The 13,741-nt window shown below is 41.3% G+C and overlaps 1 protein-coding gene and 1 long non-coding RNA gene across 3 annotated transcripts in view; both read right to left on the bottom strand.

The window, feature by feature from the left end:
• LOC108785993 overlaps window positions 1-1,462 on the bottom strand; it is a 15,517-nt gene extending 14,055 nt beyond the window's left edge. The window contains exon 1 of the long non-coding RNA XR_001941166.1: window positions 1,342-1,462. This is a non-coding gene — a long non-coding RNA (uncharacterized LOC108785993). The remainder of the gene's footprint in view (window positions 1-1,341) is intronic.
• Window positions 1,463-4,630: 3,168 nt separating this feature from the next.
• The window catches only part of MAP3K14 (mitogen-activated protein kinase kinase kinase 14), a 30,432-nt gene continuing 21,321 nt past the window's right edge, over window positions 4,631-13,741 (bottom strand). For both annotated transcript variants that reach the window (XM_018555184.1, XM_018555185.1), the window contains exons 5-16: window positions 12,406-12,873; window positions 10,979-11,116; window positions 10,729-10,858; window positions 9,837-9,968; window positions 9,040-9,144; window positions 7,917-8,080; window positions 7,685-7,835; window positions 6,946-7,179; window positions 6,595-6,686; window positions 5,819-5,948; window positions 5,192-5,292; window positions 4,631-4,913 (exon numbers count right to left, since the gene is read on the bottom strand). In XM_018555184.1, the coding sequence (XP_018410686.1) occupies window positions 4,692-4,913; window positions 5,192-5,292; window positions 5,819-5,948; window positions 6,595-6,686; window positions 6,946-7,179; window positions 7,685-7,835; window positions 7,917-8,080; window positions 9,040-9,144; window positions 9,837-9,968; window positions 10,729-10,858; window positions 10,979-11,116; window positions 12,406-12,873 (2,067 nt within the window). In that variant the 3' untranslated portion in view covers window positions 4,631-4,691. The remainder of the gene's footprint in view (window positions 4,914-5,191; window positions 5,293-5,818; window positions 5,949-6,594; window positions 6,687-6,945; window positions 7,180-7,684; window positions 7,836-7,916; window positions 8,081-9,039; window positions 9,145-9,836; window positions 9,969-10,728; window positions 10,859-10,978; window positions 11,117-12,405; window positions 12,874-13,741) is intronic.

Below are 13,741 nucleotides of genomic sequence, written 5' to 3'. Positions count from 1 at the left end.
GGGGGGGCATGGCTCTTGGTTTTGGGGTGTAATTCCATTTTCCAAAATTCACTTGAGAAAGTGGAATTACCCTTTATAGAAGTTTTTGGAGAGTAAAATCTACTCTTCTCAATAGCTAGAACTGGTGTGTGACACTGCAGTTGTCACACATCAGCTTTCTATACTGAGAGCTGAGTGATCGTGACCGCTGATCACTCAGCTCACAGTCTCCTCCCTACAGAGAACAATGACAGCCAGTCACCGTTCCCCGCAGGGATTCTCCTCTGTGTTCCTCCAGGGCTCATTGAAAGGGCGGGCACAGCTGGCTCTGGCTCTAGAGAGGCAGAGTCAGCTGTCAATCAGACAGCTGGATGGATCCTGGCAATATTGTCCTTCCAGGCTGCAGCACAGCTCTAAACTGTCAGCAAATAGCGGGCAATAGCCCTCTATACGCTGGCTTTGGATCACGGGAGGACATGGGTGAATATACTCCTGTGACCCAAAAGAGAAGTAAAGCCAAAAAAAAGGTTTGATTTTAGGTCTTTTAAGTTCGCAATACACAGCTTGAAAATCAGCCGAGTCAAGCACTCAGCACAGTATTACCAAGACATAAGCCCAAGCACAAATATCTGTAATATACACACAGACAACTTGCTGTATTAATGCACATTTAGCTTTATTTTGATTTTTAGTAAAAGATTACAAAGAATTACAATGACCTCTATTGATTTATTGCACCCATTCATTCATTCATTACATCATGTTTCTACTACATTTTCACATGTCTAGAATGCTATTACCTTTGACACATCACTATTAACATAAATGCAAATCAAGTTACCTCACAAATGACTATGATTACAGCATTATAATCAATTTATAATTTGATTCTTTTACAAGTTCTACCTTTTTGGGAATCTCAAATGCTAAGTGTTGTTTTAGGGGTAGCCATCGGATATTTGTGTCTTTTAACATATATTTCCGGCTGGTCCGAGGTTCAGTGTCCAGCATTACCAGACAAAGAAAAATAGCACTGTATGCAGAGATGGATTCTTTGCATTCACCAATTGTACAGTAAGCAAGAACCATATATAAGAGTTGCATATTGGGTTGTTTTGCCATCTTTTTCTCAGCCTGAGAACGTAGGAGACAGATCGTCATTCTCTGCTGCAGACATCTGTTGATTTGTTTGTGGTGATACTGTAGGCGAAATTTACCAAAACTGGAGCAGTTATCCATAGTAACCAATCAGCTTCTCTCTTCAGTTTGTTCAGTTAAGCTTTGAAAATGAAAGAAAGAAGCTGATTGGTAGCCATTCTGCCTGCTCCAGTTTTGATAAAAGGTCAGCCAAAAGTCACCTACCATTTCATAAGAAACATCACTGGGTTCAGATTTAGGAAATCTGCAACCGATACTAACAGGAATCGGGGCAGATACCACCATGAACCTAGGCGAGCCTATTTTCAGACAGTACCATTTAAGGCAGGGGTGGACAACTACCGCACTCCAGCTGTTAGCGGACTATAAGTCCCATGAAGCATTGCAAGACCCTGACAGCCACAGACATAACTCCCAGAGGCAGAGGGATTATCAAGTTTGTAGCAAAAGCACAGCTGGAGGGCCGGAGTTGCCCACCCCTGGTTTAGGGTCAGCATTAAAGTGACATTTAAAAGGCAAAAACTTTTTTCCCTCCCCCAATGTTAATGTTAGCACTTACCTTAAATGATGTCTCTTTTTCCAATCTTCCTCTTCTTCTTTCCTGATGTTTTCAGCCTTCTCTCCAGCGGTGCGGCGGCTCTCCGATCCAGCGCTGACTGCTCTGTCCCTCCGATCCAGCGGTGTCTGTATGCGGGTGCACGCGTCCAAAGACTTACCTTGCGTCCCTCGTCGCATCCCAGCCGAAAAGGAGAACTGCGCATGCACGCGCCCCAAGATCCTTTGCGGCCGCTCGTGAAATTTCTAATTTTCGGCACGGGACCGCGCACAGAACACAGGTGAGTCTAAACTGCTGTTTGAGCGTTTTGTTTTTAGAAAAAACTTTTTGCATATATCTACTGCTTGCTAGCAATAGATATATGCAAAAAAACGGGAGGGTTTAAATATCCTTTAAATTAAAGCTGGCCATACACATGAAGTTTTGTCTCTTTCAGCCCTGATTGAGTAAATTAACACTCAATTCCCACATTCACGCTGCATAGCATATATAGGGGAATCTCCGCTACCAAGCTATTGTAGTCTGACAACTGGCATCTGCCGCTGTCAGAATACCCCAACCAGCTGCATTCACTGTTCGGCCTGGTTATTTTGGATTGAAAAATCGACTTTTGTTGAATGCAGGGATGGATGTAGGCGCCTTCCACAGCTAAAATTTCAGCAAGGTCAGCAGGACCTTTCCATATGACGCTCAGTTGCCTGCTGTTAGTACGGACACTGGGCAAACTGGTTCTTTACCAAGCGGCCATAGTAGCATTCATTTCACAAGGTAAAGGCACTGGGGGTTTTTGTGGGGTGTGGTTTAGTAGCAATGATAGTACATAGCTTAAAGTGGACCCGCCATTACACTTCACATAAATGAGTAGAGCATGTGCAAGGATTATCAAATACATTTTTAATTTGAATTAGGAAAGGACCACAAAGAAAATAGTGCTGTTTCCCAACTCCCAGCCTTGGCAAGTCTAGATCACATGGTCTCCAGCAGCCAATCACTACTGCAGAGATTCTGTTGATTTCAGTGAGCAGTAAGATAAAAGTGGCAAAATAGGTTACACTGGTGCACACAGATAAGGACATACTCTACAAATACACATGGTTTTTAATGCAAAACACACACTGATAATATTATGTACATTAAATTGATTTCTTATACATGTATATCTAAAACATTACAAATGTCGCTTCCTCATTAGGAATGCTTCCGATAACAACTAATTACAATTCGGGTTTCATTATCTAGGAATTCCCTGACTAAACGCTAAGGGAAACAGTTCCACATTTGCAACAGTGTTGTTACTCATCTCCACAATGGCATCTGGCACAACCCAGTCTTATATGTCAGCCTTGCTATGGTTTATGGCACAGTGCCTCTAACCATGATGATGCAACTAGCACCTAGTGTATTTATGGGATGCATTTTTAGGAATCTTTCAGTTATTAAAATTCACATTTTTCATTAATAAGTGTCTAGGCAGGAAAAACAACACGATCTCTGGCACTGTGGGTGTTTTTATGTCATTAGAGACTGCATTGAGCATAAAAAAAGACCCTGTCTGGTAGACTTGCAGTGAAATGAGAGGATCAGCAAGGCACAACGGTTAATATACTGTTCCCATGTTTATACTGTATATTACTACAGACTTTACATTACAAACAAGGTTTCTAAGATCCCAAAAGACAGCAGTCAGATTATTTACATTAAGTTGATCTGTTTCACGTATACAGAGAAGATAAATAAACACACTGGGTGGAAATTAATTTGCAAACAGTGGTGCTGACTTCTAAACAGAGAAAGCGGAGCAGATCCTACTTTTAATTAACAAAGGAGATGCAATCTGCTCCATTTTCTATCCGTGCCAGACAAGGTATAGAGAGCTGGAGCTGCTTGCTCATACTACCCCCGCCCCCCCTTCCTTCACCAGCTGAGAGAAAGACTGTTAACCCTGTGTTTGCCAGGGTTAACAGCCAGGCATATAGGCAGGAGAATGAGCTTTCCTTGCCTATATAAAGGCTCTATCCCTGTAGTGTGTTCACTGCACAGGCAGTGAGAGAAACATGTGAGCCGCCTGCTAGGCTACCGGCAGACAGTTCACATTGCATACTCCAGGTCCAATCTGGCGGCCATCTGCGGTAGTGTTCTATATTGAGAACAATTATTATTAGGCTCTGATATAAAAACTGGTGCGAGTGGCACAGAGAGACAGAGACAGCTCTATCTGCTTTGTTATTGTGGTGCATGTCCCTTGCACCATTTTCCTGTGCCATTATAATGCCGCAGGAATCTTTGTTAATTCCCCGCCACTGTAGTTACCTTTTTAATGTATAAAATGACACCCTTGGCTATCTGTAGACGGTCACCCTGTATGTACATACAACTCTAATGATTAGTAACATTTATGGACTCATGTAATTAAAGTGTCTTGTGCAAGGAAACTTTAAGACAGTTCAGCTTTTTTTTCACATTATAGAAATGACTCGAATATATCATTTGGCAAGTGTAGAGCAAGAGACTACGTGGTGTATAACCAACACACTGCAACCAACCAGGTGTTACTATTAGTTTTCTAAAGGGTGCTTTTCTAAGAATCTGGTCAGTTGCTGTTAGTAAAACCAACACATCCATGTTCAGTCACATGACAACTAGAACTTCGGCCAGTCACAGCAGACAAGGCAGCACCTTCTTTTATGAAATCAGAGAAATGGCTCGGAAACCTTGGAGTTATTTTAAAAATACGTGACATGAATAATCACAGCAGATTACCTTAAATTAGGTGATTGTTTCACAAGTTTCAGGCATATTCCCCATTGTTCCTAATGTTTGTTTTTGCAAGTGTGGATATGTTACCATGTTCACAAATTGTACAATAAGAACATACGTGTATGTTGGACACAGAAAGATACTTTCACTGATGACGTGAAGTATAACCATCATCTATTGTGTATGAGAGGCCTTTCTGCAAGACGTATGTTAAACAGTATAAGGTCCATATATGCAGTGATCACTCTGGTATAAGGATGATTGAACCATCTCTTCCTCCACCAGTATCTGCCACCTCCAGATGGCCCTCTTCTATCTTCCCCTTCCTGACCCTCCAGAGCCAGGTGCCTCCACGGTCTTGAGCTAAGGAACATTTCAGTTCAATATCGCAGTCTGCAATATCTGTCTTCCACGGGATGGGATTTCCATCTGAATTTACTATAGTGAATGGTTTGATTGGGATCTGGACAAAAGAGAGAGAAATACATTTAATTCAGATATTCGAATAGCAAATTTGTGCAATGTAGTTCATTGGCCATTGCTGTGTGTTATTGTACTTATATTTCGTATGAAGATAACGTGGCGTTACTTGCTTCTGATGTGTCTCTTTATGTTAGGCCTAGTACGATGGACCTTTTATTTTAATTTGGTTGAGGTACATTTTTCTAGAGTAGAACCATACAGTGAACATTCTTTGTTTACTGTCATGTTTGGTGCAGGCCTCGAAGTTCTGTCTCTTACCTGACTGCTGATGCCCACGGCCAGGTCTCCCAACTTGGTTCTGCCAGACTCCCAGATGTGCAGTGTTTCGCCACTGAAAGTTTGCAATTGTACTTTTACCCCTGAAACACAAATGAAGAAAGAGAGATCAGTATCTGTATTCTGGCTAAAGTTGGCCATACACTGGTCAAATTTCAGTGTGTGGCCCTCCCCACTCAACAAAAGTTTATTTTTCAATCAACTTTTGGCAGAGGATCAGCTGCTGTTTGGGTATTCTAACAGAAGCGCACCCACCGCTTTAAGACTACCATAGCCCAGCAAGGGGTTGCAGCCCCGAATGAGAAAAAACTCATATTATGTGGCCAGCCTCGCACATGCTAGTTACAACGTTATTTATATTATTGAATCCCTGGGCAGAAAATTGATCTACAGCACGGATGTTAGAACTGTGGCCCTCCAGCTGTGGTGAAACTGCAAATCCCATGAGTCATTGCAGAACTCTGATAGGCACAGGTGTGACTTCTAGAGGAAGAAGCATGACAATGTAGTTTCACCACAGATGGAGGGCCGGAGTTTGCCTACCCCTGATCTAGAGCATAAAAAATTTTGCGTGTGCAGGCTAAGAAAGTTGTCTTTCAATGAACCTACCATTGAACCAACTAGGGGTGGTTGTGCTTCCCCCGCTGAACAGGGAGTCGCTTTGTAAGCTCCAAGCTTCCATCTGGCTGTCCCATGAATGGATCCCAGAACTTCCAGTGTCCAAAGTGTTCATAGATTCCTGTAGTGTTGATAAGAGAGTAGTGACTGAGTATTCAGAGTTGCATAGGAATAAACATACATGTATTCCAAGTTCAATTCATTCAGACCAACAGTCTATACCCACAGTTGTTCAAGAGAAAGGCAAAATCCCATACCAAGCATGGCCCACTTTACATGTAGATGGAAAAAAATATGATTTCCTTTTAATCTGTTAGTGAAAAAACGATTTCCCCATTTTTTAAAGGAATTGCAAAAGAAAGACAAAATGTATGAAACAGTAGGGTTCTAACTTTGAAGTCAACCGTCTCGAGAGTAAACTATAAACTCATCTGGCTGGTGCCATGGAGGTCTAAAACACAGAAAGCCTTATTATCAGTATCTTTGATACTCCAGCAGCAAACTTCTCCGAGCAGAGAGTACGAGCTCTCTTTCTACTGCATTCTCCATAATGAAACATCCAGCAGGGACCCTCATTGTAAGGGTTCTGGTAAGTGGATGGACTCAAAGGCAGAGATCTCACTTCCAGATGCATTGACAAACATTTGGGTGATTTAGCTGAAAGGCATCTACCTAGTCTGAAATATGTTCTTAAGGTGGACCAAACCTTCTTGGAAGGAGACGATACAATGAAAAAGCAAATGCTGTAAAAAATACAATATCCATACCTTGCCACTGAGCAGTGGATGCAGGCTGTCCTTGCTGAAAAACTGGGTATCCTCAGGAGAGAATAGTTGTGTAAGGTTCTCCCTGTACAGGTCTACAGAAACAACAGAAAATCATTGAGAAACACATTTCTTAAGCACATTGAAGCATTTTCTGATCACATAGGAAAACAAATGCTGCATGATTTTCAGTGGTGTGCTTGTAAACTGCTGTATACAGCATTTAAAGAAGGTTTTCATAGCTGCTGTGATAGATGTTCTACAGGGAGACCCTTTATTGCATGAACACTGCAAGTAGACACTACAGGTCTTTTTTATACCACTATTTTCCCATGCAAAATTGTGAAGGTATACCTATTTCTAGACGTTCAATCTCCATTTCACATGAGGTTCTGGTTTCCACACTTCTGACATTTGTTGTGAAAGAAGAGTCTTGGGTTATGTTTTTGACATGCTGGCTAAGCACAGGTCCAGGTTCTTCAGGAAACAGCTTGGGTTTGGCCTGGGTGGTCTCAGGTTCTTTTTTGGCTGACGGAAAATTCCTGGGTTCCCTGTATTCTGATTCACATGGAGAGCTCAGGCCTCCAACTGAAAAAGTAATGTTAGAAAAACGGTGGTCAGCTTTGACAACTCAAAAGGCAGATATGCATCTTACAGTAAGGCAGCTAGGCACAGAAGACAAATTGGGCAAATCATTTGTACTGTAAATGCCAGGTCCGTACGACGTACTGAGCTGGCCAGCTGGAAGCACTTTTGTAGCTCCGTACGACGTACGTCCTTGGCAGCGAAAGGGTTAAAGGCCAGATTCACTCAGAAGATGTTTTGTGTGATATACCCACTGCCCAAACTGAGAGCCGCAAGTATCTTGTCTGACCTTTAGGCCATAGTAGCCTGTAGTCAGTGTTTTTCCCTGCCTCGTGGCTTACTTAGTTTGATGGAGAAAAAAATATTAATTAGACTGTCTTCTGCTAAGCTTGCCCAATATTCAGTAGTCCTATAAACAATGACAATGATTACTATCAGGACTGCCCAAAAAAAGAACATTTTAGTGCCATACGTTGGCTCTATTATTGAATTTTGGCACAGTGCTTACTTGTTGTTAGTGCCTCATCCACTCGGCGTTTGAGCTCCAAAGTTGTTGCTCTGTTATTTGGATCTTTCTGTAATCCGGCCATTATAAGGTCACAGGTTAGAGGGTGGCTACTAGGAGGAATCTCCTGCAAAGGTGGAGGTTCTGTAGCAATCTACAAAGAGGAAAAGATTGTTATGTCCCACTTCTTGAGTGTAGTAAATTAAAACTTGTAATTTCTGAGCATGGTACTTACCTTCAGACATAGGGGTGAAGTGTGTGTGCGGCTCCATGGGTGCCATCCATTTAGCATGTGGAGAAGCATGCAACATGCACTCCACACATCTAGTTTTGTGCCACAGGGATCCCCGCGCACTATTTCAGGGGCCATGTGCGTCTCAGTACCTGGTACATAGTTGGCTGCAGTAAAACAAGAAGACCAGTTATCACGATGGAATAAAATACTATAAGTAACAGTTTTTAAATTTAATAAATGAAACGGTAAGGTTTGGGGATATGTGTATGTATATATATATATATATACACTTGCGAAGCATGACATCACATGTCAAGTTTATGTGTTATTTTGCTTTGAGCACATGAGCAGCTATTGTGTGTTCATGTGATGCCCTAGGGTATGAAAAGAGAAATTGCTGGATACAGCTACTTAGGGAAGTCCTCGGCTCACTGCATTTTGCATTGTATCTGCACCCTTTATGTTGGGGAAAAGTGTAAACCACAACAACCAAGTGCACCACTGCTGAGCTTTTCAAACGTGAGGCCGTCATTTATCTGCTCCCAGCCCTCTCGTGCCTATAACCTCACAGCAGCAACTTTCAGCATTCAAAGAGCACAAAAATATTTGAAAATAGTTTTCTTTGTTCCCAGATAACCTTCAGTAGCTCATGGTCACAGAGCTTTTTATTATGAGAGCAGTAGCAGTAAACCTGTTACAAAACTGGGAAATTCTAATGTCATACACTGTAAGCAGAAGTTACTGTCAAACGTTACGATGATCACTACATCTTGATTCAGAAGTAAAGTTTGAGTTTTACAGAAAAAGTTGGTATTGTGTAGAAATTCAGCTGCTTTTATTTCTACAATCTATTTTTACTGGCAGTAACCTCTGCCTATGCATTTTTTTTTAAATTCTGTGATCAGCTTGAATTGCCTAGGGGTTTGACAGGTTCACTTTAAGATACACTTTGTCAGATAATATATTTACATGCAGATTCAAGAAAAGACTTGTATAAACCCCTCAATGTGTCAATTTTTACTTACCCCAGCTTTCAGAAATTATGACTAAGGTCTGAACAATTATGAATAGAATATCTGTCTGTAGTATAGTATTACTGTGACATAAGACCAAAACTGCTCACCTGTCAATAGATGCATGCCAGAGCTACCAGGAGGGAGGTGAGCAGCGTGCCCAAAGTCACACAGGTATGCTGTGCTACGGTCTTCACTCAGCAGAACGTTGTCAGCTGTAAATAGACAAGATGGTTTAGGTAGACATTTGGAGAAGGGTGCATCAGAGTGAGCACAGGGAACATTGCAGAATTTGAACTGAAGTCTCATAGCATTAGACTCAGAGCTTATACAAAACACCGGGCAGCATGTTAAAGCGCAAGTGGACTTGCAGTTTAAAGCCGCTAAATACATTCTGAATGCATCAAAACAAAAGGCTGGCAAGGTGTTACACTTCATTTTAATTAGAAAGCAGTCACAGCTTGAGTTTTAGAGCTCGTCCCCTGCCAGCTTGCAGAACAAGACCCTTGCTCTGTGTGTGGAAACAGTGGTCTCTTTGCAGCTTTCCGAAAGGCCCAGTATGAGTCGGACCTATAGCTCTGCAATCAGCAAAGCTTGTTCTCTCTTCTGGTTAAGGAGCCCTAGCTCTGACTTAGCGGAAAGTGTGTCAGTCCTCCACAGAAAGACCACTGCTACCACACAGTGCAAAGGTTGTTTCCTGAAGCATGTCGGCAGAGGCCAGGCTTTCATACTTGGGCTGCGGCTGCTTTAGAAAGAAAACAAATAGTAAGACATGGAATACCTTTTGTTTTAATGCACCTGGAATGTGCTCAGCTGATTAAACTGAAAGTCCAGTTGGGCTGTAAGAATCCATAAAACATGGCGGGAGCTCAGCCACTGTATTGAAAATAAGGTATATGGAGTTTACCTTTAACATCTCCGTGTACTACTCTGTCAGTATGGAGATGTTTGAGGCCCTGCAAAACTTGTGACAAGTAATAGAGAGCTCTGTCCTCTGTTAGGTAGCCACGTCTCTTGATCATCTGGCCCAGAGAGCCTCCTGAAAGACAGAATATAGACTGTTATTGAATTGTATTACCAGTTGTATTATATTGCATGTTTTATGGTGAATGCAACAGTAGCAGATATCACCACTGGAAGATTTGCTCTCTATTCCTGTTCAGGTCACAACTCAAAAACTTGGATTTTCTTTCACTTTTAATACTGACCACAAAGGTCATCAGTAAAAATAGAAAGGGTAAATCTAACTAGCAGGGGCATGCACAACAACCCCTCACCACTCCATTCAAAGCTGAAAAAAGTTTGGGAGCAAAACTAACTTAAAGTGACATTAAACCCTCACATTTGTTTTACATAAACCAATACTGTAATGTGTGCCTTACTGTAATCCATGGTAGTTTTCCTTCTCTTTGTTGCTCTTCCTTTTAAATCCGCATCTCTTCTCATGCTGGGGGAGAACTTCCCTTTACAGCTGAGTGCCTCTTCCTGTAGTACTGGCTCAGGTTGTGAACCTGCACACAGACACCATGTATCCATTCCAGAGACAAGGCAGTCTGCTGCAAAACAGAAGTTCTGCCCAGCATGAGAAGAGATACGGATTTAAAAGGAAGAGCAGCAAAGAGAAGGGAAACAACCATGGATTACAGTAAGGCACACATTACAGTATTGTTTTATGTTAAACAATCTGAGGTTTAATGTCACTTTAAGTTAGTACACTTATATAATGAAATGCGTTTTTTACGCAGGTTATAGTACTATGGAGAATAGTGTTTAATAATATAAATAGTAAAACACGTTACCATTCAACATCTTCATAAACACAGTGATCCAGGGTCCTTCTCGGATTGCCCCGTACACTGGGACTATTTTTTCAGAATTCACAGACAGGCAACAGGTCAACTCCTGAGATCTGAATCTGTTAACAGGGATCTGTTGGTGAGAAGGAAAGATGTTGCATATTAAAGTAGGTAGGAGACAGTGAAAAGAGAGTTAGCCAGGAGGATTGGGCCAGATTTCCTCTGGCAAAACCAAAAAACAGTCTTTTCATACCTTTTTGGCTGCAAATTGAAATCCAGATGTCTTGTCCTTTCCCAAGTAAACATCCCCAAAAGCACCACTGCCTAGAACATCTCCAGATTTGTCCCAATGGATATCTTCTCGATATTCATAATCTTCAGGAATCATTCCCTAAAGGAAAATGTATGAGCTTGTGTTATACAATGCATCTATTAACATGTATGTTAGCACTCTACGGTGTACTGTCCAAGAGGAGAAAAAAAAGGGGAGAAACTCTAAAGGTGCACACCGGAGAATAAAATGAGGAAAAGAGGGGAAACGTGCACACCGGAGAAAAAAAAGAGAAGATTATCAACTGTACTTTACAAGGAGGTCAACTGTGCTAGAGAAGATGATCAACTGTACATTACAAGGTCAACTGTGCTTCAATAGTTGATCAACTGTACATTACAAGGAGGTAACTGTGCTTCAATAGTTGATCAACTGTACTTTACAAGGAGGTCAACTGTGCTTCAGAAGATGGTCAACTGTGCTTCAGAAGATGATCAACTGTACATTACAAGGTCAAATGTGCTTCAATAGTTGATCAACTGTACATTACAAGGACTGTGTTTCAGAAGATGGTCAACTGTGCTTCAGAAGATGATCAACTGTACATTACAAGGTCAAATGTGCTTCAATAGTTGATCAACTGTACATTACAAGGACTGTGTTTCAGAAGATGGTCAACTGTGCTTCAGAAGATGATCAACTGTACTTTACAAGGTGGTCAACTTCAGAAGATGATCAACTGTACTTTACAAGGAGGTCAATTGTGCTTCAGAAGACGATCAACTGTACTTTACAAGGAGGTCAACTTCAGAAGATGATCAACTGTGCTTTACAAGGAGGTCAACTTCAGAAGATGATCAACTGCACTTTACAAAGAGGTCAGCTGCACTTTAATAGTTGTTTAACTGCACTTTACAAGGAAGTCAGTTTTACTTCAGAAGTTGATCAACTTCACTTTGAGAGGAGGTCATAGCAGGTCAAATATACCCGATATGGAATTTAGAAGCATCTCAAATGCATATATATTTACACATACACTGTATATACACAGACCTTTTGACTATATATTTTAAAAAAATTTGAGTAAATTTTCCTGATCTATTTACAGTCTCATGGAAAAGGCCTGTTGTCTACAGACCATAGGTAAAACTTAAACATGGCAACTCACAGTGCAGTCTGGATGGCTCAGTCTGACTTTTCACTACAATTTATAACTTTTTTGCCTGTTTTGTGTATCCATCTGTTCATACAGAGTGGTTGTTATTTATAGACCATAAACTCTTTATATAATATTGCTCTTTCTTAGAGTGGCTATTTAATACCACTTTTCCTCAGTGTGGTCCAAGAAAATGAATAAGTAAGGAGTGTGCAGGAACTGCGATGAATAGGGATAGCAGCAAGTTTCTTACCTCTTTGAACAAGATCCCCTCATTGTCCACAGGCTCTGAGTCATCATCATCTTTCTCCCAGGCCTTAGCGATTAGACACAGCTTGTCTGGTTTGTCAACGCTCACACTTCCCCTCAGAGCTAACAACACCCCCTCTTCCACAGAATGGGTTTTTGAGTCTGTGCAGGAGTCTATGAGCTTAGCATAGCTCCACTGTGTGTTGACTTTGTCTTCACAGCCGTCTAGTCCCAAGGTACTGATAATTCCAGACAGCCGATCATTGAAATACGGAGAACTAGGCTGCTGCAGTTTTCCACCTCCCATGTGATACACAGACTGAAATGGGCTGATGAGCTTGTGAAGACAGTTTTTGTTGCCATCAATTGGCTGTATGTTCTCAGGTCGATAACCAATATTTTTCCTGCTGTTCTGCTGCTTGGAGCAATAGTCCAGTATGTCACCCCATGGCTTTGATTGAGATTCATCATCCTGTGGTATCATAATACACATTTAGTTGGTAAAAAAAAAGACATTGCAAGTCATTTTGAATGCAAAAACGGAATGCATCTGAACAGCATGGGGTTCATAATATTGGGGCTCAATGGTTTTTTTTTTCATATCGAGTAATTTTATTGAGAGGGTTTTAAGAGATTTGTTTAACAAGTAAGCAAACATACCCCATTTGAAATCCCCTCATCCAAATAAAATTAAAAATAAATGTGAACTACATTGACACTGTGAACATTCAAAGAGAAAGATCAGGGTGTAACATTTATGCTCAGTCCAGCGAAGAGTGGATATTGCAGCATCTGTATAACCACTCCTGTATCATCATATCATAATAAAGCATATTCAAAAGAAGGTTGTGTGTCAATACATTGCCCATATGTTCAACTGGAAAACTGTAAATCCTATACATATATAGGAAGTTAAGAGTCTACCCTTATGATATGGAGCTTTGCATTCTTATGTCCCTAGGTCATCAGGGAGGGGGGTTGCTGTTGTAGCTGCTGTAAGGGATGGTGATGTTAGTTCAGGTGAGGAGAGTCATCCATTCTACAAATGGGACAAGCCCTAGGCTGAAATGTTGCCTTTCACCTAGTTAGGGTAGTGTTGACATGGGACTTCCAAAATTGAAATGTTGGTGGGTTTGGAGAAAACCATTTTTTGTGCTCTAGGTTGCTCTAACAGACTCTGGCATCACTTGTTCACTTGCAGAATTTTAGAGATCACCAACACCTGTTTAAAAAAGGGACTAGATATGCATGCAGAATTAAGTTTTATAGCATTGTAGATCAGAAACACACGGGAGAGAGTCTTAATCTTAACTACCACCAGATGGCTCTCTGGCTTCAAA

This window comes from Nanorana parkeri, unplaced genomic scaffold (genome assembly GCF_000935625.1).
Source record: "Nanorana parkeri isolate BGI_ZX_2015 unplaced genomic scaffold, ASM93562v1 scaffold187, whole genome shotgun sequence".
Taxonomy (NCBI): Eukaryota; Metazoa; Chordata; class Amphibia; order Anura; family Dicroglossidae; genus Nanorana; species Nanorana parkeri.
This window is presented reverse-complemented; position numbering and strand designations above follow the sequence as displayed.